We start from the raw sequence: 25824 nt of genomic DNA on the forward strand, positions 1-25824 counted from the left end.
GCAGTGGAAACGCGTTTAAGAAAATTATAAATATACTTGGAAGAAAGTTGAAAATTGAGAAGCGTGGTAATTGTTGTTGGGAGACGGCAAATGTTTGCGCAGCGTTCAAGCTTATTGCCCAGAATCCGACGCGTGTATTTTTCTGTACAGAGTCTGTGTATATTGAACGCGCAAGAAATTTTTAGCACCGTGATCGACCGACGTCGACGGTGAGCGCTGTTTGTTAGAGAGATCTTCGAATTTTATATAACGAGAGGCGCTGTTGTAAAACGCTTAGTCAAAGTTAAATAAGTTCGAACATTTGTCGACGTACGCACGTTCCTCCTACTCTTGGGTTACCTTATGAAGGGCATGTTATCGGTACAATCACGTTTATTATTACTATTTTATTACTATTATTATTAATTATTATTATTATTATTATTATTATTTTGTCTCTAACGTTTGTAATTAGTTCACGATGCCCTTTTATATTATTATCTATACAATATTTATTAAAACATTTATCTGAAAGTACTAGTACGATGTATATATATATATGCGCACATATTGTTGTGAAATTGTAAGGTTCACAGTTCAACCTCCGTAGCCTAAGAGCTCGAAGACAAGAACAGTTCTACTTGTAAAGATTTTTATGTTCGACGCACAACTTGGTTGAACGGAACGTTTCGTTGAGAATTTGTTGCTCGTTCGGGACGGAGGTTGAATCGCGGTTGAATTTTTATTTGAAGTGAAACGGAGATTCGGTTTTCGGCGTTTTTCATCCCTCGACCCAGACCCCCCCTAAGGATCCCCGTTAAGTGTGAATGTAACAACGTGTGATTTTATAGGAAAACTTGTATGTGTCTATCTCGTAATTATCCTCGGGCGTGCGAAGGGTAGCGGGCGAGAAACGCGTGAACGATACGAAAAAAAAGAAAGGCAACATGAAAATGATAAGGGAAAAAGAATCCGCCGGAGCAGGTACCAAAGTTCTTTTGTTTTGTTCATTAAGATGTGTTCGGACGAGTAACGTGCACGCTACGCCAATTCGTACAGAGTCTTCTGCGCACATTCTAACAAACTGCGGGCGGATAGATCACGAGAATTGATCTAACAGTATTACGACTTGCGAATTTCTACCGGATGTTACGAAATATGTGATTCGAGCCGAAGAAGGATCGCCCTTCCTTTTAAAAATAACAGATGAACGGTAAAACTATCTAAAAGTAGCTAACAGTAAAGTTCAAGCAATCGGTTTATTAATATATTCTCTTTAAAAAAATTAATCATTCCAAGTAGAACCATGTTGACTCTTTTGGTAGTTTTTGCATTGTAGCGATAAATTTCCAACGGTGGCAGCAATTTTATTCACTAATCAAATTATCTGGTGTAATACGTTTAATAATTCCTTTCAGGGTTATCGATTGGAAAAAAAATGCTTGAACGTCTATCTTCTAGTACGACGAAGGCGTTAATCTCCGATAGATCACATATTTTGGCACAGCCTGTAGCCACGAATATTGTTTTTCATCTGTTCTCCCTGTGTTCTCCATTCGGTTAATTTTGAAACGAAGCGTCGAACGATGTGGGAAACACGGTATGGAACGAGATGAGTAATATCAAAAACTCTGAGAGAGATATTTTAGCGCGTAAAATCGAATGCACGCGATATTCCTGTTGTTTAATTCGTTGATTTTGAACGAAACGTGCCGACACGTTTGTCTGGGAAAAACGGAGATTTAAATTAAGAAGGAGAAAACAAATTGTACATACGAGTGACATGACTTCGAAACGACTATCGCACATAAATGTATCTAATAATTATTTAATATATTGCAGATATAAATGGCATTAACTCCTTTCGTTATCATTTCCTCTCCGCACCGATTACAATTTTTCAATGAATTTTTATAAATCATCGGAATTAAATAATTTCACTTAACAGCCAACAAATGGTTCCCTAATTTAGAAACGTCAGTTCGATTGAATGCACGAACTAAATCTGTCCTGTATCAATACAGTGTCGTCGAAAAATATTAGTTACGTTATGGGACGATTCAGAATTTGCTACATTATTTGAATAAAAGTAAACTAACATCTACTCTAAACCCAACATTGAAACGCTAAGAAAGCCATATTATACGAGAACATAACAATATTTATAGTCTATTTAATGAAATCCATTTTATATCAACAGTAGTTCACAGCCATTGTAATTCTCGACTTCGAATTACAGATAGAATCATCGAGGCTTCTGCCGATTTACAACTAATTGGAAATCGAAAATTGCATCGATTGCCCGAGTCTCGCCACGTGGAGGTTGCTGTGACTGAGGACTCGAAAGGGAGTCACACGAAGCCTGAATTTATTATGACTGCCTTTCTCACAACTTTTATTCAACTCTTATCGGACGTCACATATTCAGGCCTAATGTATAACGTCGCGTTAAAAATGACTGGCGACTGTTAAGGGTCAATAATAAACACCTTAATAAATAATTCTTAGTAACTAACACCTTAATAACTAGTGCCTCAATAACTAAACAGGTATCAACGAATTACAGATAATGTGGCTTTAGTCTGCTTTTATCATGTTTCATATGTCGGTAATTTGGCCGAAACGTTTCAGTGTTTTGCCACTCCCACTAATGGCGTTGAATTGAAATTTTTATGGAGTTTCTATGGCGGCGCCATACTCGGAGTTATCTCTCATAGGCAAAGCAATGGGAATCGATTGTTCCAAAACTCATTGCTAGGACATAAAACTGAAAACCTTAATAACTGTTAATAATAAACCTGTTAATAACTAATTTATTACGACTTGAATCTGCAAATAATGATTACAGATACGTTGCTAAGGATAGTTTCGAGGATTTTCGACTTTAAAAAGAGTAATTCGAAATTACAATTATCGTATTTATTATCATTAAACATTACCTGTGTATGGAATACGAAACATACATAAAATATATGAATATTACACGAGAACAAGGTATAATTAACGGCAATTTGCCGTATTATTTAATTTTTTCCAGCCTGAACTCGATTTCATAGATCCATATAGATTTCTCAATCTTCTGGCAGTATTCGCCCCATTCGCCTTCCGTCAAATCCACATCCGTGAATTCCGTACCACCCTCGATCGACTTTATGGTCCATCCTTCCCGCGGCCAGAAATCGCAGGGTTCAAGACCTCTACAATCGAACACGGCTATGGTCTGAAAATCTTCTTCCTCGCGCGCGACGTATGGTTTCACAGAATCTTCCAGAATCGTTATATTGTTCGTGCGAGAACAGAGCTTGCATTTGCTCATGTAATGGCTAATGCTATGCCCTTTCGGAGCTGCAACAGTCTCGCTCAAAGACAAGTAATTCCATTTGTCGGTTCCCTCGCGACAATTTGAACAATTTAGCTTCAAATACCAACGGAACCCAGGACCAGAGGGTTTCAGTTCCTCCACGTTCTCCATTTCAGTTTTTATTTGCAATGCGATCTTCACCATCTCGTTGCCGGTTTCTTTTTACTATTTCTGAGACGACCGTGCCGTTACACGCTGATTTGTGGTTATGTTCGATTGTTGATCTTGGACATTCAAGAATGATTCTCCTTCAAATTACTAGACCGTTCCGTGAAACTCGCACAACGTACACTGATGTGAAACGAAGCTATTTACAATTCTCGAAATGTATTGAAGATAAAAACAAAATAGCAAAAGTCCATATACACAGTATGTATCGAAGTACGTATCCATAGACTAGGCGAGGCATAAGAGTAGACTGGACACCCGAGGAATTATTTTGTCATACATAAATGGTGAGAAACGTTAATTATAGCAAAATGAAGGCATACATAACTAAACCAAGGGTACATAATTGTCCAGGAGAATCTACTGAGTCCTCACGGTATACAAAAACAAAGACAACATTATTCTTTGAACTTTTTGGTTCACTATTTGTTCACTAATTAAATTTTGCATTGTTGTTGTTCAGTTTTTTTTTAAACGATATCGATGCATCAGATTCTCGTGAACATGTGTACCCTTAGTTTAACGTTTTACAATAATTCATATTTTTTAATTATAACGTATAATTTACAACAGTCGAATTTGGCGAACAGTTTGAGTTTTGCCACTCCACCTATTGGCGCTGTACGGACATCGAACGGAGCTTTGTTTCCTTCCCAACAGAGGCACTCGTGTGCAGAGTACAGGATTAACGTGGAACGTTAATTATTGCAAAATTAAGGTATAAATAATTAAATCGGGGGTAGAAAATTGTTTAGGAGAATCTGCCGAATCTGTATGGTGTACAGAAACAAATGACAATATTGCTAATAGTAATTATTTGCTCTTTGAAGTTTTTGTAAACGATATCTATGCAAAAGATTCTATAGAACTTCTATGGTTCTGTACGTTTGGTTTAGCTTCTGATGCCCATAATTTATGTTTTTAGATCATAATTGCAGATTCTAGAATACAGAATTGTTCAGGAGAATCTGTTGCATCGGTATCGTGCCAGATAAGCAAACGAAAATAATATAAAAATATATCCGCAAAGAAGTGTACAGAATTACTGTGGTATACGCCGCCTTTAATTATATAATTATTGGAAGTAACAGTACAGCTATCCGTAAAAATAATTACATTTTTTATCGTATTTTTGTAGTACATGTTACCATAGTACAAATCAAGTATATAGTATATTCGTTTCTTACTAACATGGCTAACACTGGCATGGTAAGGGGGTGATGCAATGTTTGTACTACAGATCCTAAGTCTGCGGCGCAACTATGTTAAACTCGGCAAGGATCATTTTTTCTATATATTTTCAATAATAAGTAGAAATTTTTGGCAAGGTATGGGCGCAGAAAAATTTCCTGAACATTTCGACAGAATTACGTGAAATAGATTCATTATTGGTGTGCTATGATCTGTTATAAATTCAAAGAACCTCAAAATGATTTCTAAAACTGTGTGCATTACTCAAGAAGGACCAGCAAATGCATTAGCACTGAACAAGGACAATAGTCAAGTTGTTATAGCAGGTCGAAATGGTAAATATTCTAGTATACTTCAAAAAATATAATTATTTTTAATACTTCTCTTCTTTTATGATCTAATCAACACTGTGTAATAAATCATTGTTCTCTTGTTATAGTGTTTAAAATATTTACCTTACTGGAGGATAGATTTGAGGAAGCCTGTAACTTGCGCGTTGGAAAAAATCTGAACCTGAATTTCTCTTGCAATGATGTAGCATGGAACTTGATCGATGGTAAGTAAACAATAGCTGTTCGATTAAATTGTGTAAATTCAAATAACTAAAAGTCTGGATAATACTTGCGTTATCCAGATCATATATTGGCAACTGCAGCCACAAATGGCGCAGTGGTGGTTTGGAACTTGAACAAATCCTCACGATCCAAGCAAGAACATGTTTTCATTGACCACAAGAGAACTGTAAATAAAGTTAGCTTCCACATGACTGAACCTATGTGGCTAATATCTGGTTCCCAAGATGGCACCATGAAATGCTTTGACTTGAGAATAAAGGAGGCTGCTAGAACCTTTTATAGGTAATCTGTTCCTTCCAAATTTTTTTATTGGACAATATCATAGTGAAAGGTATTAGAAAATGTCCAAAATTTCAGTAACACGGAATCCGTGCGCGATGTGCAATTCTGCCCTCATGCTCCGCATACTTTCGCCGCCGTTTCCGAAAATGGCCACGTGCAGCAATGGGATTTGCGCAAACCGGACCGCTATTTCCAACATTTCACCGCTCACAGCGGTCCTATATTCGCGTGCGATTGGCATCCTGAAACTATGTGGCTTGCGACTGCTTCTAGAGACAAAACGATCAAAGTAATCCTCCATTTTTTTGTACCATATCGAACTTCGCAATATTGTGGCGATAGCAGCGCTTTTTATTTCGAAACTTTGTACTCTTAGGTGTGGGATTTGTCGGGTAAACCCAGTTGCGATTACGTGATACACACGATAGCATCGGTGGGCCGCATAAAATGGAGGCCTCAGAGAAAGTACCATATATCCAGTTGCGCGCTTGTCGTTGACTGTAGCATAAACGTATGGGACATACGCAGGCCATACATTCCTTTCGCAAGCTTTAACGAGCACAAAGATGTCCCGACTGGTGTGGCTTGGCGAGGCAATCCGCAATCGTTCCTGTCGACCAGCAGAGTAACTCGTCAATTAGAAATAACGTTAGGTCATCTCATAAATATTGTGATGCTACTTTCAAGTGTAATATCATACACTTATGGGAGGACCTAACAGTTACAAGGTATCTCGCTTGCCGCGCATAATTAACAAACTGTTACTAATACAGGACTGCACCCTGTATCACCACGTATTCAAAGACGCGACTAGACCGGCGAACAAAGCGAATCCACAAGGTATTGCATTGAATCCGAAAGGAGATATTGCGTTTGCTTGTAAAGTAAATGTTCATGTTACAACCACAATGAAACAGTTGACTAATATTATGAGGTTAATAAATCCGCCGTATACTAAACGTCCGAGTTCACCAAAGGGGGCTTAAAATGTTCCTTAACGTTCTATTGTAGGAAAACTGCTGCAACGAACGATACGTTTTGCATGGCTTCCAGCGTGATGCACAGATTCGTTCTAAGCGTGCCACGGGAACCAAAATGGTTCAAGGTTTGCGCGGAGGGATACTTGCTATCTGGTCGACTAAACGATATTTGCGATCATAACGCGGCGGTCGCTAGAAACGCCGGGCGAAACGACGTAAGTAATTCACCGCTATGGTAGTATGCCTTCGTTCCGCTGGCTTTACTAACTTTTAACAGATCAGTACGGTATGGAGTATCATAAAGACCTTGTACGCGAACCCTATGGGGTCGATACTGAAGACGCCTCCGACCGCATCTAAGGAGGATATCGTGAATACCTTGAATTTGGCACAGATTACGATCGGACCCAGCATAGATCAGTTGAACGCAGGTACAAGAAGCGTCTTCGAGACGCTGTACTCTCTTCCAATCATTATCGAGTCGAGATCGTAATAATAGTTCTTTCAAAGGACACGAGAACGATGCGAAGTCTTTGCAAGGAGAAGTAACAGGAGCGGCTAGCGGAGGCGACGACGAGACCGAGACCGACGAGACGCCGGAGAATCAGCACTCTATCGGGTCGTTTTTGCCGAGGTTAGCATTCCAATTATACTCGATCGACGTTAATACGTTGTCTTAATCACAATGTCGTAACACGCAGCTACAAAAAGGCGTTCATCGACAACAAAGGGTCAGACACGAAGGGAGACTTTCTGTTCGGTGAAAGTGAGTTCGAACCGGTGACTATGGAATACAGTTCCAGCTATATACAGAACATAATGAACAATGAGAACGACTGGACATTGTCTAAGGAAGCTTTTCCCTTACGTCACGAGATTAAAGACAGATCACCGCCACCGGAACAGTTTCCGAATCACCCTCCGGACATTAACGAGGACTGCGCATCCTTAATGATCGAGGACCAGCCGAGTCAATTGATCGTTTCGAACATACCGAAACCACAATTCTGGGATCCGACAAATTTGATCGAGGAGGCATTGAAACATCACGCCGCGCTCAGAGACATACAGACATCAGCGTCGATTTTGATCGCATTGGGGGAGAAACGAAAGAACTTGAACATCGAGACAGCTGTCCAGGAACATTGGATTCTGGACTATCTGGACATGCTGGCTAGGTTCAAGCTCTGGAATGTGGCTACACAGGTTTGTCGGACATTTAATCTGTGCAATTGGCCACTTGTGACAGCGGTATTGCTTTTCTACAGATCATCCAATCGATGTGGATACCATCGGTGTCGCAGCTCAATCAGCAATCGACGGTGATTCACGCGTGTTGCTTAGCCTGCTCGAAACCGCTGCAGAGAGCTGCGTGGTTATGCGACCGGTGTCACTCCTCACATCATGCACTTTGTTCGGTTTGTCATCAAGTGAGATATCCTATTTTGTTCACATTCTTGACCTAATCCAATTCTTAACCCCTTGGGTACGGATTTATTTGAGAAAATATTTGCATGTGGAGCGGCTATAATTTTTGGTTGCTTGGAGTAGTATGTAAAAGCAGTACATTTTACGTAAGAATTTATTTATTTCTAAAATATTGGTGACATATGTAGTATTAAGATGTCTTCAAGTAACTAAAATTGCAAAACAAAAATAAACGTTTTAGGCACGTCATCCGCTTCTAGGAAAAACAAGTGAATGACGTCTCTCAGACGTCAAATGTACCCAAGAGTTTAATTTTTGCTTTGACGTCTTAAACTCGTCATCCGCTCCTAGGGGAAAAGAGTGAATGGCGTGTCTCAGACGTCAAATGTACCCAAGGGGTTAATCCAACATTGTGGCCATCGTTTTTTCTATAGGTGGTGCGAGGCATGTACGCGTGGTGTCAAGGATGCACCCATGGGGGTCATGTTTTACATATGAGCGAGTGGTTCCGGTGCAATCGGCAGTGCCCCACCGGTTGTGGACATATGTGCGAATATACTTAAGACTGTCGACAGTGATCTCCGCTTGTTGTAAGTTTTCTGCGCCCATGTACATAACTATTAGGCAGTACTTATGTTGACAGAACAATGTTAGACACGTAGCGTGCTTTGTGAATCGACAAGTCTAGAAATTAAATTATTTATTGATTCTGCTTTTGTAAATTATATATTACAGCATACATACGAGACTTCCTCGTTTTTCTTAGTTCTCTATTATCGCGTAGTCGCGCGATATTAATGAATGGTTCGACGCTTCTCGCGTCGGTGGTGTGTAAAACAAAACGTATAAAAATACACTGCTGTTTTGAAAATAGGCAGTTCTTTAGATTGTAATATAATCCTATCGGCGTAGCAATTTTATTTACAAAACTGTCGAACGCGAGTTAATCGCGCCAGTGATTAGTGCGATAGTCATCACCGTATACCTTAACTATTCTTTTGCGCGACTTTGGTTATGACAGTCTTCACTTCGGTGTATCCTTCGAGACCGTAGACTCCCATTTCCCTTCCGTGGCCAGACATCTTGTAACCACCGAACGGCACTTGGGGTGCCAACGCGTTGTACGTGTTCACCCTGAAAGCGACGCCAACATCGTTGTTAAAAGAACAGCACTGCAACTCTTTCCAATTCCATGCAGACTCATAACCTTGAAATACTCACCAAACTGTGCCAGCTCGCAGACCTTGGACGACATAATTTGCCTTGTCGATATCTTTCGTGAACACTGCAGCCGCTAGACCATAGTCCGTATTGTTGGCTCTGTGAATCACTTCGTTCAAGCTGCTGAATTTCAGGATTTGTTGAACCGGCCCAAAGATCTGCGGTTAAGTCACGTTCGTTGGTTACAGTTTATAATTATATAAGCTAATTAGGATTATCTTATCTCGATCAGGTATCCTACCTCTTCCTTGGCAATCGTCATTTCATCCGTAACATCGGCGAACACCGTAGGTGCGATGTAATATCCTTTTTCACCCTTACGAGATCCACCGGATACTAAATTCGCCCCTTGTTTCTTGCCCGACTCTATCATTGACAATATCTTTTCCGTTTGTTCCCGGTCGATCTAGTTATGTAAAAATGTATGACCCAGTATAGATTGTGAGTTATTAACATATTACCGTATTTAGACAGGGAAAGTTTCCTTTGACTGCTCGAAAAATGCCGGAGACATAAATAGCGTTTTTACATATTATGTATATAGCACATCTGTTATAACATACGTCCAATGCGACATTCAAAGTGGTTTTCATTTAGCAGAATAATAATCATTATACAAAAAGCCTTTAACTTGTATAAAAAGCTATTTGATATTTTAAAACAACGTTTTGTTCGACATTTTAGCGAAGTAGAATTGTTTAATCTTTTTGTAAAGTGATGCAACAGAGTCGAGATTTTAAAACAAACAGCCTGGACCGTATAATGTTATCGTCATCCGAAAATCATGGGATTCATTATCGATACCTGAGGTCCTTGCTCCACGTTTAAGTCGAACGGGTCGCCGACTATTCTAGAGTTAGCTCTAGCCGCGCTCTTCTCCACAAACTCGTCGTAAATGCTATCTTCGACGAAGGTTCTGGAGCCAGCGCAACAGCATTGACCCTGAAGCAAAAATGTCATACAGAACCGCGAAGACATCGCCCATTAACCCTTCCGCTACCGGCGATTTCTCCGCCGCGGCACTATCGCTGCAAAACATTGCTCCATTTTATGCAAAGCGATTCTCGTCAGTTGCATTTTATGGGGAGAGAATGTGGTAACGAAAGGGTTAAAACAGTCTCGAAATTGCGATCGGTACCATGTTGAAGAACAGGCCGAAATGAGCGGTCTCCACGGCATGGTCGAGATCAGAGTCCTTTAAGATTATGTTCGGCGACTTTCCACCGAGTTCCAGAGTAGTCCTCTTCAGCTTGCTCATCGCAGCTCCCTTCTTGATCAATTGTCCTACCTCCGTGGATCCCGTGAATGCGATCTTGTCGACGAGATCATGATTAACTAACGCGGCTCCTGCTTTACCAAAACCAGGAACTACGTTAACGACTCCGTTAGGGAATCCGGCTTCCTTCGTCAGTTGAGCTATGTACAGAGCTGTCAACGGCGTTTGTTCCGCGGGCTTCAGAACGATAACGTTTCCTGCGGAAAGTTGTTTCGAAAGTATAACAAAACTATTACCGTGATAACTTTCTTGATAAGATAACATAGCTCGGCGCATGAAAGGTCAGCTAATACGACAACGTATGATCTCGGATCGGTGGCTACGTCAAAGAAACGTTAGGAAATACTTTATATTTAGCATTTGCAGTCTGGGCACCCACCTGTAGCTAGAGCGGGCCCCACCTTCCAAGACATCATCAGAAGCGGGAAGTTCCATGGTATAATCTGACCACAAACGCCTACCGGTTCGTGGCGAGTGTAAGCAAAATATGGTCCGTCCATCGGTATCACTTTGCCATGGTTCTTGTCTGCCCAGCCTGCGTAATATCTGATTGCGGATATGCTAGCCGGAACGTCGAAACCGTATGCGGTCGCATATGGCTTGCCATTGTCCAGCGTCTCCAACGACTAAACATATTCGACGAAAAAATACTTAGAGTGTCGCTGCTGAAGACGACTTTTTACTGTAACGAATCGGTTCGAGCTCAAAAAAGGAGGTCGTGTATAAAATGTTTGCTATAGTTTAGATGAACAAGATTTAAAAAAGACGCAAGAGAGCGCGCCAATTGATAAGCTGAACTGCTACGGATAAAAGAGGAACTAATATTATAAATTGTAATATGTATTTGCACTATAAAAAAAAAAAGGTAATGACGGGTATCGGATTACTGTTGCCGTTGTGAGTCATCAAAACCGTGTTCTCGTGACCTTACCGCGAGGTAGGTGCGGTCTCGTTCCATCAAATCGGCGAGCCTGTGCAACAATACACCTCGCGCTGAAGCGTCCATCGTTCTCCACGGTGAACCAAATTTGAAGGCCTTGTTGGCGGCGTTCACGGCCATGTCTATGTCAGCAGCGTCGCCTTCTTGAACTTCTGCGATCACTTCCTCGGTCGAAGGGTTCACCGTGGGGAATGTTTTCCCGTTTTTCGAATGATGCCATTCGTTATTGATGAAGATCTACAATAGATGCCCACGATTAACAGCCAGTCAACGTTTGACAGATTATTGAAGACAACTAGGACAAATAGGAAACAATTGGGACAACTAGGACGCGATTAAGACACCTAGGAGGCGATTAAGACGACTAGGAGGCGATTAGGACAACTAGGAGGCGATTACGACAACTAGGAGGCGATTAGGACAACTAGGAGGCGATCAAGCAGTAAACGAAAAATATTATGGAACTCAAATATTTGCACCAGGATGCAAATATCTCTGGACGAGGTTCTCTACCGATAGCCTTTATTTCTAGCTACCAGCCGAGATAAGATAAAAGTATTAGCAAATCTGGTTAACCGGTGTTTGACGTACACAGATGTGCGATATGATTGCGGGTTGATTTCTTCAATACTGCCGGACGGTATCGCATACATTACAGAACGTTGGCGCCTCGCCAAATGCCGTTCGTGTCAATGGAATGCGATATACGGAGTAACTAGAAATAAACCTAGAAATAAGCGTGCGCATCCGATCGTTTTGTTTATTTTGATATCATCGCACCATAGCATCATCGTACCATATCGGTACCAGTCCAACAAAGAATCTATTAGTCGATACCGTTCTTACTTGTGTATTCGAAGGTTTCCGTTTTTAGTTAAATAGTTTTACAAGCATGAATAAATCAAACTTATCGTGTTCACATTATCCGCGTCCTATTATTATACGATATGAACACGAATGTTGTGAAGTGATATCTAATATATTCACTTAATATATTAGATAAGAAATTATTTGAACGTTATGCGCCATATGTTACAATTTTGAATAATTATATTTGCAAAATTGATTTGCTATTCTACACGCGAAATGGAATATCGTAATCGTCGCGTACGTGCTACGTTGTTAGCGAAAGTGTTAATTGAACGCTTTAATTGTTAATCCGTATCGGGATTCTCTACGTATTACGGTGTCATAGATTGTAGAATTATGTACGCACGCGATAGTAATGACGTGCAATGACTGGTGCATATTGTTGCTCCACAGTCGTTAAAAGATAAATACTATTATTATCTATTTAACGCTATTAAATGGTAATTACTCACGCCAGTGTACATGATTGATGGATTCTTCTCCGGCGCTGGCATGTTCGCCGTGGAAAAGTACCGTGGTAAACGGAGCTTGCTTAATGATCGAAGCATGATGCCGGTTCTGCTATGCGAATACGCTGAGGTTAACTATACCAATCGTTCAACGACGTCGTTCGTTTTGGTACTACCGGCGAGCGCCACACCGTACCCTAATATCTTCCACAATGCCAGATGCGCGCTTTTCATCTATCAGCTACTGCAGAACGGTCGTCTCGCGCACAGGGCCGTACAAATGCGTCGTACAGTGTTTTCCTCCTATTCACGTTTCCGGATTCGTTCAAATTTCAATCAGCATCTTCGAAATTTATTCGTTTCGCCGGCAAACGTAACATGCACCTCTCTATTCAGAAAACACCCCTTTAGTATCGTTTTCTATCTAAGAAAATAGAATTAAAGGAAACAACTGTGTCGATGATTTCTGCAATTTATTGGTCAGGGGAATCTAGTTACTTGAACAGTAGGGCCATTGGCAGATCTTGTGAATCGTCTTTTGTTACTGCTGGATGAGATAAAGGTTAGGAAAGTTCCCTAGATCGTTTGTGCGTCACTGTATCCTTGTCAGAGACATAACGGTGACGAATCTTTTCGGCGGGATTAATTAGAAAATTTAGAGAGTTACGAGATCAACTTTAAAATTTAGACTATTTTCTGAGTAGACGATTGCGGAAATTGGATTTTTATTTGCTCTATGGTTTTTGGAGCATAGTAAGAAGATTTATCCTCGCATTTCTCGAGGCTACAGCTTTATTTATTAGCCAGGGTCGATATAAAAATTGTCTTTGCTCCGATTGGCTGACGATTTAATGCTGAAACAGGTTTAAATGCATGGTAAAATGATGGGGTAATGGGGCTTACTCCGTGCAGTGGTGGGTCCCATTACCGTTGTAGGGTTGTCCAAGTCTTGGAACTACTAAGGATGTTTACCTCATAAGCAGCGTAGCTTTGACACCGCTGAAGGCCAGCTTGCCTGTTAACCATTGCTTGTTATATCTATCTCTAAATAGAATCTATTTCTTACTTTAGTGTCTAGTTGTTGAAAAAATAGGTGTCAGTGAATTTTATCAAAATCGCCGGTCTTTTATTTGCTATGCAGACTTAAATCAAAATTGTATGAAAAAGAAACATGTGGAAACATGTGGACATAAATGTCCAAAAATTGTTTTTTCCCCAAAAGGAAGTCCGCTTGTGCGCCGGTACGTCGTGGGAACATGGGTGATCGCTGGGTGAGTCGCAATCAGAACGCGTCATTGCTGCGATGTTCGGGTTTTCGTATCAAATCGTTCGTTTATTAAACTCTATTCACTTTACATTAACAGAAGATTGCGTTGTACTATATGCTAAACGTAGACAACAAACGTTGAATCGTACAATCGAAACACGATCGATTTTTTACTGTAATCGCTCGAGGAAACGCGCGTTCCATTTTGTACTGCTTTCGAATGCGTCTCATGAATTATCGAATGACGTATCTTTTTTTTTTTATCTTGCCGATGATTCCTGAATAAGAAGAACGACTGTTCCGTCGTGCCACCTCTTGGAATCTGATTCCCGAGGGAGACATAGGACAGACGACAGGGGGAGGTTGGTGGTGGTAGTGGTGGTGGTGGGGGGACAGAGACAGAGATGTACACATAGATCGTAGGCGGTTTGCGTGAATGGGTCTTTGAGAATCGTTTTCGCCGTCCCTGCATGTATACGCGTGGGTTTGTGAATTACGTGTTCCACGTGTCCGTGACTCGTGACAGAAAAACGAAACCGAAACGCTTCTCGCTGAGAGAGTCGAAGCCGATGAAACGAGCGAATCAATTTTATTAATAGAACTTGAATATAATTGACCTGTTTAGCATTATCTCTTATATAAACTCGAGAAATTATAACGATGTCGGTGACTTTGTTTTTTGTTCGTGTAATAATTGTCGTGGATCACGTATCCTCGCTAAAACGATCGAGCTGTTCGCAAACACGTGACGCGTTGTCCGATACTCGCAAAAGCAAACAGTGTGTGTTCATGCGCGCGCGCGTACGTGTGTGTGTGTGTGTGAGAGAGATAGAGAAAGAGAGAACAAAGATAGAAAGAGAGACAGAGTAGTGACAAAACGAATTACACGCACTGATTAGGTGCCGGCGAATAACTGATAGCTTCATTGTTCGGATAACAGCAGAGAGAAAGAGAACAAAACAGGAGAGAACGGTCACGATCGTTTTATGTAACAAGTGTTTAATTGTATTCTGTGAACATGACATTTATTTCGAGAGAGAGAGAGAGAGAGAGTAATCGTATGTACAAGACTCGCGAGACCACGCGGCGAGTGTGTACCTGCGCGCGACCGAGCGTTTAGGCTCAAGGATAGGTGACGTTCCTCGGAGAGAGGATCCGGGACGTCGCTTATGGCCCCGAAATCGTCGTAGGCTCCGCCATTCTTTTTTTCTTTTGTCCCTGACAGCCCCGAAACGGAAATGAAACGAACGGATACGGCGATCAATCGGAACCGAAAATTCGAACGTTCACAACGTCTTTTTCGTTTAATCGATATCTCTGTTCTCGGTTTACTAGGCATGCACGTCACATCCAGAATTTGTTCTCGTAAACTCTTTCGACTAAAATATAGATCTCGTCAACAAAGAGGGCGCCGGCCACGGTTCGACTCGCGGCGAAACTGTCCGCGGTCCCGCAGGAGGGAATTGACTACCTTGACAGATGCGGCCGTCGGTTTTGTAATCGCGTACCGCAAAAGCGATGGCAATAACGCCTTTAGAATCGTGCGATGTCCGTTCGACAAACGGTGAACAAAGAACACGGCGCGCGCACGCGGTCGAACGAGACGTTTATCTCTTCGGACACCGTCGGCCGGAATTTATCGTCGACGTTTTCTACTACGGCTTCGTTAAATCTCTAATCCTTTGCGGTCGTGTCAAGTTAGGCGCGACGCTGGTCGGAATTCAGTTTCGTTGAACGAATAGTATATAATACTTAATGTGCGAGATTAAATGGGAAAAATGATTTGATGGATTCTCTTTTAAATTTTAGATATTATGCAACGCAGTAATGCATCTTGACAAAAGATCTATGACTAAAGAGACATAAAAGTAAAAGGAATAAATGAATAGCTGCGGTGGCCGATAGTAGACACGCAGAGAGTAGATACGACCGTAAAGGGTTATTATGCAATCGTTGCATAAGAAAACACAGGGAAATGAACATTCGCGACAGGTGGAATTCAAGTGCTCACACTTGTTCCAATTTAAGTAACGATGACGTCTAAATCCTATTACTTTATACGTTCTCAATATTTGTCACGTTATTTTAGGTATATTATTAACAATGATTTTCTACAAAAGACATTCAATTGAACTCCGTCGTTTAAAAAATGTATAAAACGAAAATCAATTACACACACACACACACGCACGCACAAAACTGTCATAATTCAGACAATGATTTCGAGTTCTACCGGCGCTGGGTTTCAAATAAGTAGAAAAATTAGCTGTCAATTACCGCGATTAATAAAGTGAATCCAACACACGTGTATAACGTAATCATGTATATAATATATGTGTAACAGATTTTATTTAATTAATCGCAGCTATCAGCAGCCGATTTTTCTACTTCTCAACTCCTCTTTCTTCTTTCATTCCCACGTGTCTTTTCTATTCTACGATCGCTTACGAAAAGATTTAACGAATCCGCGATATGAAATGTCGACAATTCGATCGACGATGTCCACGAAAAACAGATGCCTCGTTCCACTGTACGACGCAGGGTCGACGCGTCGCGCTCTACCAACGAGAAGAAGACATCACGACCTCTCGCTCCTGTCTCCGTTCCATCGGTGATCGTTGACCGGTGATAACCGTTTTCTAAAAATTGCTCGAGAGACGACGATCCCGACGAGAACCTGTTACATCGTCGCACGAACTCGGCCCGACCTTCGCCAGGAATGCGAACGCGTCTCTTCCGTTGCTCGTCCGTATAAAAACGTGGTTCGTCGGTTCCGCGAATGCGACGCGCGGTCTTCATAGAAAAGAAGGAAAAACGGAGCTCGACGACCGACAGACTGCTGGAAATTTCCAAAAGTTAACACCACCGGTGTCGCGGGGGTGTGGGTCGAGCGCGTTCGAGCGATTCGCGCGGCGCGACGAAGGGAATCTCGTCGATTGTACAACGCGTTGGAGAAGTAACCGCGCTCGCGCGCGCGCGCGCCGATTTTCCCGCGGCGGTCTCCTGAAAGAGCGATCAACGGGCGCCGATACGATCTGTACGGCCGTACGACGATGAATTTTTAATGCGTCGAAAAAGGGAATCGCGTCGGACGATCTAGATGGTTGAATCGCGACTCACGCGTGCACGTATGATGGCGTGCGATCGTCGCGAGAAACCGGCAGCGCGCGTTAACCGATCGACCCGGTGTGCACGATCGAGTCGGCGGTCGACCGACGCGGTGGACGCGACGTGCCTCGGTGTTTTGCGCGTACGAAGGCCGGCATCCTCGTCCAGGCTTCTCCTGCAGTTCTTCTTCGTCGAGTATACGCGTTAGTTTAAAAGGTCGGTGATATATAAAAAACGGTTTTATTCGAGATCTAGCAGGAGCACGCCGCGATCAGTGAACTCGTAAATACAAGTACGGTGGTTCGCGCGACGATCATCGCGGCCCGATATACGTTATCGTCGCGAACCGGTTGCCTCCCGTGAACAGGAACGCGGGATTCTATGCGTATGTCCCGTCTGTTCGGCATCGATCGTGATCGAGAGGCGTTTCGGGTGTCGCGCGGGATAATTAGAAACGAACCGCTTCGCGGTCCTCGAACGACGATACGGCGGCCGATCGACGAGCAGGAGCCCGTTAAGGGGCCGGGAACCATAGGTCCGACACTCTTCTACACCATTTTCGAACAGTGTTTCAACTGCTGTCCTTGGCTAACGTCATTTTCTAGAAATAAAACTTGACTTCGATTAGGATATTTCAATCTGAAGCTACGATAGGGTGCACTAATAACATGTATAATATAGTTAGCCATATAATGAGAAATTGACAAAAATTATTGACTTTTATGAAAAGAAAAGAATGCCTGCAACAGTATTCGAATCCTAGCGCAGCTGTTGCACAGTCACATTTATTTATTAATTTACTTATTGAATTTGTACGTGAGACAATCCATTAGTTTATCAAATAAAACACGTCGCAATTTATTCTTTCTTTATAAACCGCGTTTCCAAGATTGAAAAATGGCTTGTTTCAACGTAATATCATCCAAAATTATTTAATCTACAGCTATATACATGTATCTAATTATTATGTATATGATTCCACGACCACATTGAATTTTAATTTGACGAAAAGATATTGCCCTTCGCGCCAGTTGAAACACTTCTCCAAAATCCGCGTGCAAGAGTGGTAAACCTACGTCGGGAACAGACCCCGCGCCCCGTAGGCGTGATCCGATCTGCCACGGGCCTGGCCCTAGCTCCTGTGGGCGTGGTCCGAGCTCGTCGAGCAACCACCGTAGATTATTAGAAACCGATCGCCGCGGGAACAGAGCAGAGTCGGGCGTTATTCGAATAAAATTCGATTCCGACGATGTTTCGAATAAAATTTGATTCGAGACATATCCCCCTAATAATAAATCCTTCAAACAAATCCTTCGAGTCAAATTTGATTCGAATAATATTCCGAGTAAATTCTTCGAACAATATTTCGAGTTCTAATAAAATTTGATCAGTTACCGAAACTGTCGAGCGGAGCGCCTCGACGCCGCCCACTTCTCTCCCCTCCCCCCTCTCTGTCCCCTTCAGCATCGGTTCGCTACGGTCCGCGGGACGATGCCGCGCGATAATTTCAAACTAGTTATGCTGGAAGATCGTTAGAGGTACTCGACGATATCGCATTTGATGGATATATTCGGACAGCTGGCCACGCTGGCCCCGTAGCCGCCCCTCGAGCTTTTGTGTCTTTCGGTGAGCAGCTTTTGAAAGATTGGCAGGATCGTGAGGTCCAGCAGCTTGCCGTCCGACACGGCGCTGTACATTTCCGACACGTTCACCGCCGAACCGCCGACAGCGTCCGCGCTGGTGGCCACGGACCCGCCGACGCCGCTGCCGATACCGATCCCGCCGCCGGCGCCGTTCCCGTCGACGCCACCGGAACCGCCTCCGACCCGCGGGCTGGCGCTTGCGAACTTGTTGTTGTGGATCGTCGCGACGTTCGGCGTGCTCTGCACGTACTCCAGCCGAGCCTGCTGCCGGAGCTTGGACTCGGTGTGCCTGCACTCCCGTATCCTACGCGCAGCCCGGTGCGGACACTCGATCACCGCGTGACCGTCCGTACGCAGCCGGGCACACTTCTCGCGCGATCGCTCCGACACCGATCGCTGGATGATCGTTGAAACGGACTCCTCGCCTTTCTCTGGAACCAGACGTATGTTAGAACGTTTCTGTGTACAGAATCATTGGCTCGAATCGGGGATTCGATATCAGGGATCGATGGACTGTCGAGAAAGTCGTTCGAAATTGTGACCATAATTATGAAACTGGTCCAAGTCATACATTTCTTGTTTCGAGATATTTAACCCTCTTAGTACCGGCCAAAACAGTCTGTATCTGAGCGAAATGTTTAAAACTCGTTTGACGAAGTTTGATAAAGTTTCGGAAAGAAATTGCAAGAATTTTGAAAAGCCTGATAAATAACAAATTCAAAAAGGGAGAAGAAATAAGAACTGAAATTGTTGTTTAATAAAAATATTAAGAAAACTATCTTTCCAACAATAGCCAACAACGATATATCGTTGTTCGGTACTAAGAGGGTTAATGAATTGCATTTGCTTAAATTAAAATATATTTTATATTTTAGAAACGAATCACGGAGCAACCGAAAAAGGGAAAAAAATTGTCATTGCCTGGATACCATCACACGTCGGTAATTTTTGGAGATAACCAAGCGGACAGAGCAGCAAAAGAAGCGACCACCCTGTCACCACCAAGGAACGCACACAAAACCACCCTTCCATATCTCTCGTATACCACATGGCCAACGCTCATGATCGGACTGTCTTATATAAATTTATATTTTGCATAAAGATTGACAGTTCGATCATGGGCGTTTTCAACTAATTTCTTTCTTATACAAATTTATATTTTGCATAAAGATTGAAAGAAATTAGTTGAAAATGTACCTCCTCTCTCAATCACGTTAAAACAATAGAAGCAGTGCCGTGATATTTTTGAAAACTGATCAGGATCACGCCGACGGTATGACGTCACGCGTGGAAATTGGATTTCATTTGCTTGAAAATTTCTCACTTTTCCCATGATTTTACGCGACTCCACGAGATATCGTATAATTCCCACGCGATTTCACGTGACGCGATATTAGCATACGGTTCACCATATTTCCCGGCATCTCACCTGTGTCGGAGTAGCTCGCGCTGACAACCGCGGGAACGCTCGGCGAGCTGGCGTTCTGCGAGTCGTACCGCTTCCTCTGCCGCCTGGGCACCGGTGGTGTTTCCGCGGAGCCGTTTAGGGTCGCGTGAGAATGACCCCGACCACCACCGTGTTTCTCGCAACGGTAACCCGTCCCGGCGACCAGCGCCCTCCTGTGCCCGCACTCGCCGATCACGTACGATTTGTCGAACGATCCAAGGGTGATCTCGGTTCTCTCCGACTTGGAAACGTTCTCCGTGGAGATGTAACTGATCGAGTTGATAGGCACGCTAGTTCGCCGAGTTTGGAACAGTTCGTGGTGCGAGTGGGCCATCCCGTTGTTCTTGACAGACGATCTTCTCTTCAGGGACTGATAGGTCACCGCGGCTGCCGAGGCTGCAAGAGAAACAAGGTTTATTCAATGTCTTCGACGCTGGATCAGAACCGGGATAGTCAACCCTTTGCACTACGAATTATATCTCAATTTCGTTGCCAGCTGTTTTATTGAAATTTCCTTTAAAGGATTCGTTTCTTGACTGTTACTAATTTTTAGAAATTTTTACGATTTGTTTATTGCGATATTGATACACTCATCGTATTGTGAACACACTGCTTGTCTTTGTATAAAAGAAAAATGTTCATCATCCCTTAAATGAAACAGAAGGTAGTTGGAAATATAGTACTTCTCTTAATGGTGCTAATATAGCGAATTTGTATGTCATACAAATATAATTTATATACGATTATATGCAACTATATACAATTATATAATTTACATACAAATTATCTTAACATAAACACCGTGTGTCGGCTCTCATTCGGATCTCCGTTAAGGGTTAAACGGGTAAAATACTCTTTAGGTTATAGACTGTAATATATACAATGATTTGATTATTTTAATAACTGATTCAATTGACTCAATGCTGCAATATTTCTAAATCCTTCTATTTCTGCTACTTCATGTTTCTGCTGTAGCCTATTCTCATTCTGTTACTGTTACATTTACTTCAATTTTTTGCAGTTACTTCGAATAATACTAAAAGGAGAGATTTTTGTAAACCAGTCTCTTCAACGTTTAAAAAACCTTCGACTCAGTGTTTCCAGTTTAAAAAATTGATTGCACTTGCATCGTCATCGTCGAAGAATTTTCTAGAACGCTGGATCTTGAGCTCGGCAGCATTAGCGCCGGTTGAAGCGATAAGGGTCAAAAGGTGCTCGAAGAGTTCCCGTCATGAGTAGGAGATTAGTATTGCTCACCGGAATGCCGATGCTTCGGCACGAACTGCATCGGCGGAGGGAGGATCGCCTGCTCCAGGTAGTTCTGCTCGTGGAGCTCGCCGAAGGAGACGTTCTTGGTCGGCGGAGGCGTGGGCAGCCTGGACCTGCGATCGTCCCGATACCTGATCGGCTTCCCGTGCCTAGGGATCTCAGTCTCCTCCAAGATGATCGCGTCACCCTCCTCGACGATCTCCGGCACGAAGTCCACGTTCGTCTTGCCATCCGGACGTGGCTCCGGGCTTCTCTCGATCAACGGCTCGCTCTCTTTGCCCGTGCTCGTCGACTTGGACCGTCTGCGTGTATCAGAGTCATCCACCTGAGTGTGCTTCATCGCCGACGGAACTGTAGTTGCGACGCCGTCGACGGACAGCTGCTTCATCGCCCCCGTGTACGGCACCAACGGAACCCGCTCCGTGTCGATGGCGATCGCCGGAAGCTTCGAGAAAGAGGTCTTCTTCCTGCGAAGAGGAACATAAGCTGGAAGCGGACAGTTACCCTCACCTAAACAGTTCACGTCGCCTGGGAACAACTTCAGCAATTTCGTCGACGTTTACTTTACAAAGTGGAAGACACGTTTCGAAGTTCCCTTTAGCGACGTCAATTTTATCGTAGATCTATCGTCGCGTCTTTTTGGAGAGTTAGGTTAGAGGAGAGTTGTGGAGCTAGTTACTGTGTCGCCTGCGATCTAAATTGTGCGACGATTATTATTTGATATTTTATATAATTTGGTCAATTTTATTTGTTATGGAATATATGTAATTTCAATGGAAATCATTTTGCAGGATATCTGTTCTAAACAAATTTTTATATCAATATTTCTACTATTTAAAAATATGATAGAGATCGTTTTAGATCTATCAGGTAAACGATCTATTTTACTGAATATTTTTATTCGGTAACTCTTCCTAAATTTCTTCCGAAGTTTTACCCAGAAAATTGAAGCAACTTTTATGCTATTTTAAAAACATTCTTCTTTCGTACACTTCATTTTAACAAATAAATAACTGATCGAATTCGAATAGAAGAATATACCATATCTTGTGCGATAAATACAAAGTAGATCATGTTTAAAAGTAAACTTAAAATACGAGAGAGTAATTGGGTACTCCACAATAACTGGCTCCACCACCATAGGCATCTTGGAGTCAGCTGGGACCGCCCTCACTCGTGCTCCGCCCATTTCTAAACGAAGCGGACTAAGGCGACTGGTCGCTCGATAGCGAACTCCGATCACTGGAGCCCCCGAATTCTCGCGTTACCGAGCACAGCCATGGTAGAATGAATTTGTTCAGTGTGTTCCGTACGCACTTTGGGGCCTGTTGCTCGAGACCGTTGGTGTTGGCGTAGTCGGGCTCCGGCTGGGAGATCGTGGTCGAGTTCAGGCTGCACATGGACATCGAGATGTCCGTGGTCTCCGTATTGACGGACAGGCCTGCGGCGAAAGTATCGATCAGGATGGATTGTCAACGCGCTACGTAGCTTTCCTATAGTCTAATGATTTAGCTACCCTCTTTCTTGAGCGTCCCCTCCTGCCGCGGCACCGTCAGCCTGTCCATCGCTTCTTGCGTGTTCGTCGTGCATTGGTCTCCGAGCCGCCTCCGGAACATCTGCAACCGGACAGTCGCGTTTACTTCGCCGAACAGTGACCGCATGACCGCTGGTACGATTCCCAAAAGAATGCCGAAGGCACTCAGTGTCCCGTGAAATTGTGTTCTCGGAAGCACTGGCTAAGAGGGAAGTCGTTGATAAGCAACAACTTGCGCTATTCGAACCGGGGACTGAAAGCGACAATTGCTTGAAAAATTTTTCTGAAAATAATTATCGATGACAACTCGTTTCTCGTTTGATTATAGGATAATAATGAACGGATAATTTTTAAATTATATATTCGCTTTGTTTAATTTCGTTGTATAGTTCAGCAATTGTCTAATATTATTACTTTCATAAAATGAACTCTTTCGGTACGAGTATTTTATATCTCTTAATATTAAAGCTGGAAGCAACATTTTTTGCGTAAAGAAGAACACTGTTTTATTAAGGACAGTTTTTATTTATTTTCAATTTTCGACGCAGCGCCTCGTACAGCGAGTGACATCGCGGACAGAGTGCTCGTACCGAAAGGCTCAAAGATAAAAGGTTGATACGTGATTTTATTCTTTTTTTTTGTGTACGATTTAAAAATAATAATCTATTCACTATTTCGAACATTTATTTTTCCCGAGTCCTTGGTTGTGTCAAGGAAAAATTTTTGTTTCGATATTATTTATATATTATATATTATTATATTTATTATTTATAACCGTGAACATATTTTACTGTAACAAATCATTCTTGTGGCACTTGTAAACGGTTGGGAAACCTGACGGAAAGCGTGCGACAAATTGTAATTTTCGTAGACGCAACCGATCAGGGGTGGTTCGCTTACCTGAAGCTGGCTGTCTTTTTCCAAAAGTTGCTTACGGAATTTCTGATTGGCCATGGTGGCCTCCTTGAGCCGTTCCTCCAACTCGCTCATGCTCGAGTCACGCCTTGTCTTCGACATCGGCCTTAGGGTGGCTCTCATGCGTTTGTCGATCGCTCCCTGCGGGTTTCTTCGCAGTTCAATCAGCTGCCATAGGAAACAGGCCCTTCTTAAGCATAACAGTGTCGCGTGTACGACGCGCACGGAATTCGAACGATAGTGTGTGTACCTTCGGCACAAAAACCAGGCACAGGGTGGCCGTGCTACAGAATATTATAAACACCGACAGCATTACGAACATGGCGTCCTGCTTGTCGGCGAGCACGAAGCTGATCGCTGCTCCGGTTACGCACATGATCACCACGTTGTACACGCTCATCCCGACGTATTTGCTGTCGTTCAACGCGGGGATGCTGACGTGTCGCGTTTCCCACGCGAGGAAGGCGCCGAATATCTGTAACACGGCAACTTTGAAACGATTACACGGACACAGAAGACACCGCCCCCCCCCGATCGTCCGCAATGCCACCCCCAGTCGACTCGCGCGTCTCTTAGGCTCGTAACACGCTCACATTGGATCAAAAACCTGTTCGCACACCTAGTCATTTTGCAATAACTTTGGACAAGCAAATCATAGATAAACAAAAACTATTTCAATTATTTAGTACAAATGAAGAATTTCTAATAACGCATAACAAGAAAGTGATGCAAGAAATACAAGAATTTGAGAACCAAAAAAGTATTCGTACACTTTCAGTTACAATTGAAAGTTTATGATTATTGCTGTACTCCATTGCAATTAATATTTTGTGTGCATTCCTTTAAAATATACTAATTTTGTTTCGTTTAAAATCCGATAAAATTCCCGCGCAACACGGGTTTATTTTTGATCCGAAATCCTGTGCCGCGAAGAGTTAAAATAAAACCAAGGGAGCGTGTTTCGAACTTTAGATTGCATTTAATTCGTTTGAACATTATGCATTATCGAGTTAACGAAAGCGAACTTATAGTTACATTCGCAATAAAGTGATTAACTTTTTGAAAACCGTGGAACGTCGAGTCAACAAGTCGAACGAATATTTACGATTTAATCATGCAGGAATAATTACGCCGCGGGTTTGGAAAAACTGATCGCCTGATTACTGGCACGGATCGAATAATTAAACGTTTGCGGCAATTATTTCGTACGCGAAAATGTCGAAATTTCGATCGCTAAAACTTTTGAACCATTCTAAGGTACGTTAACTCTACAGCGTGCAATTTTGTTTATAAAATGAACGATTCATACAGGAATCACTGCACATTGGTGTAATATAATATTTTTATTTCTTATATTTTATTTAACTATATATAATGAGAGAAACAAAAATTAAGCTCGTTTTAATCAATAATTCCTTAGTTATCTCAATTTCGAAGCAAACACCGATCTTAACGACAACTGTCCGATTTGCCGTTAAAATAATTACCTCCAACATCGTTGCGTCTTTTTTAATAATGCGGCCGGCGCATCGTTTATACCGTGTGTAGTGAAACATCAAAGAAAAAATGCGGTTGACGCGTGCTCGCATGAAAGCGCGCTGTAGGGTCAAACGACGTGCAGCGTCTTCGCGTAAATTAACGAACCATTTTTACAAAAGTTCGACTAACGCGACGAACAACGTTCTCGGCGAAGCCGGCAAGGCACGAGGCTGCCGCGGGAAAGTCCGAGGTTGAATCACTATTATTACGCACCATTAAGAGACCCTTGTACGCGTATATGCCCCCTAAGTAAATGGTCATCCGGTTGCTCTGGCAGTACTCGTTTTCCGGTATTATGATTATGTCCTCGCTGGAGGGATGAGGCTGCAAGAAAAGGCCCCGTGGGCGTTCATTCGCGTCGGTCGATTCGCGCGGGCGTGCG

At 42.7% G+C, this 25824-nt stretch overlaps 4 protein-coding genes across 5 annotated transcripts in view; 1 reads left to right on the forward strand and 3 right to left on the reverse strand.

Moving 5' to 3' along the window:
- Positions 1-2883: 2883 nt before the first annotated feature.
- Positions 2884-3757, reverse strand: LOC144471053 (CXXC motif containing zinc binding protein). The gene has a single exon (XM_078182744.1). It carries the CDS (start codon positions 3482-3484, stop codon positions 2999-3001), a length of 486 nt encoding a protein of 161 aa, XP_078038870.1. The 5' UTR covers positions 3485-3757; the 3' UTR covers positions 2884-2998.
- A 420-nt stretch (positions 3758-4177) lies between these two features.
- On the forward strand, positions 4178-8674 carry Wdr24 (WD repeat domain 24). 2 transcript variants are annotated; one of them, XM_078182741.1, is made up of 13 exons: positions 4178-4226; positions 4837-5034; positions 5139-5255; positions 5334-5556; positions 5632-5845; positions 5933-6181; positions 6330-6490; positions 6568-6751; positions 6814-6967; positions 7047-7170; positions 7238-7742; positions 7805-7966; positions 8399-8674. In XM_078182741.1, exons 2-13 carry the CDS (start codon positions 4938-4940, stop codon positions 8525-8527), a joined length of 2319 nt encoding a protein of 772 aa, XP_078038867.1. In that variant the 5' UTR covers positions 4178-4226; positions 4837-4937; the 3' UTR covers positions 8528-8674. The 2 variants fall into 2 exon arrangements, with proteins under 2 accessions (XP_078038867.1, XP_078038866.1); XM_078182740.1 differs by lacking the exon at positions 4178-4226 and having other exon boundaries at positions 4728-5034.
- Positions 8650-12929, reverse strand: Aldh (Aldehyde dehydrogenase). The gene is made up of 8 exons (XM_078182743.1): positions 12724-12929; positions 11393-11638; positions 10841-11087; positions 10324-10658; positions 9990-10127; positions 9427-9591; positions 9186-9343; positions 8650-9098 (listed from the first exon to the last, which is right to left on the reverse strand). The coding sequence occupies exons 1-8, from the start codon at positions 12817-12819 to the stop codon at positions 8951-8953; spliced, it is 1533 nt and encodes a 510-aa protein (XP_078038869.1). The 5' UTR covers positions 12820-12929; the 3' UTR covers positions 8650-8950.
- A 4266-nt stretch (positions 12930-17195) lies between these two features.
- Positions 17196-25824, reverse strand: part of Gaba-b-r2 (gamma-aminobutyric acid type B receptor subunit 2) — a 182484-nt gene continuing 173855 nt past the window's right edge. Inside the window, exons 12-19 of the mRNA XM_078182739.1 lie at positions 25656-25766; positions 24154-24378; positions 23889-24071; positions 22971-23070; positions 22772-22895; positions 21443-21921; positions 20168-20581; positions 17196-19169 (exon numbers count right to left, since the gene is read on the reverse strand). Of these exons, the coding sequence (XP_078038865.1) occupies positions 18628-19169; positions 20168-20581; positions 21443-21921; positions 22772-22895; positions 22971-23070; positions 23889-24071; positions 24154-24378; positions 25656-25766 (2178 nt within the window). The 3' untranslated portion in view covers positions 17196-18627. The remainder of the gene's footprint in view (positions 19170-20167; positions 20582-21442; positions 21922-22771; positions 22896-22970; positions 23071-23888; positions 24072-24153; positions 24379-25655; positions 25767-25824) is intronic.

Source organism: Augochlora pura, chromosome 6 (assembly GCF_028453695.1).
Source record: "Augochlora pura isolate Apur16 chromosome 6, APUR_v2.2.1, whole genome shotgun sequence".
Classification (NCBI taxonomy): Eukaryota; Metazoa; Arthropoda; class Insecta; order Hymenoptera; family Halictidae; genus Augochlora; species Augochlora pura.

Coding starts and splice junctions, on each gene's coding strand:
- Wdr24 (XM_078182741.1), top strand. CDS start 4,938: ATGATTTCTAAAACTGTGTGCATTACTCAAGAAGGACCAGCAAATGCA. Junction 5,035..5,138: donor TGTTATAGCAGGTCGAAATG/GTAAATATTCTA, acceptor CTCTTGTTATAG/TGTTTAAAATATTTACCTTA. Junction 6,182..6,329: donor CGTTCCTGTCGACCAGCAGA/GTAACTCGTCAA, acceptor TTACTAATACAG/GACTGCACCCTGTATCACCA.
- Aldh (XM_078182743.1), bottom strand. CDS start 12,819: ATGCTTCGATCATTAAGCAAGCTCCGTTTACCACGGTACTTTTCCACG. Junction 11,088..11,392: donor GAGACCGCACCTACCTCGCG/GTAAGGTCACGA, acceptor GAATATGTTTAG/TCGTTGGAGACGCTGGACAA. Junction 9,344..9,426: donor TGACGATTGCCAAGGAAGAG/GTAGGATACCTG, acceptor ACTTAACCGCAG/ATCTTTGGGCCGGTTCAACA.
- LOC144471053 (XM_078182744.1), bottom strand. CDS start 3,484: ATGGTGAAGATCGCATTGCAAATAAAAACTGAAATGGAGAACGTGGAG.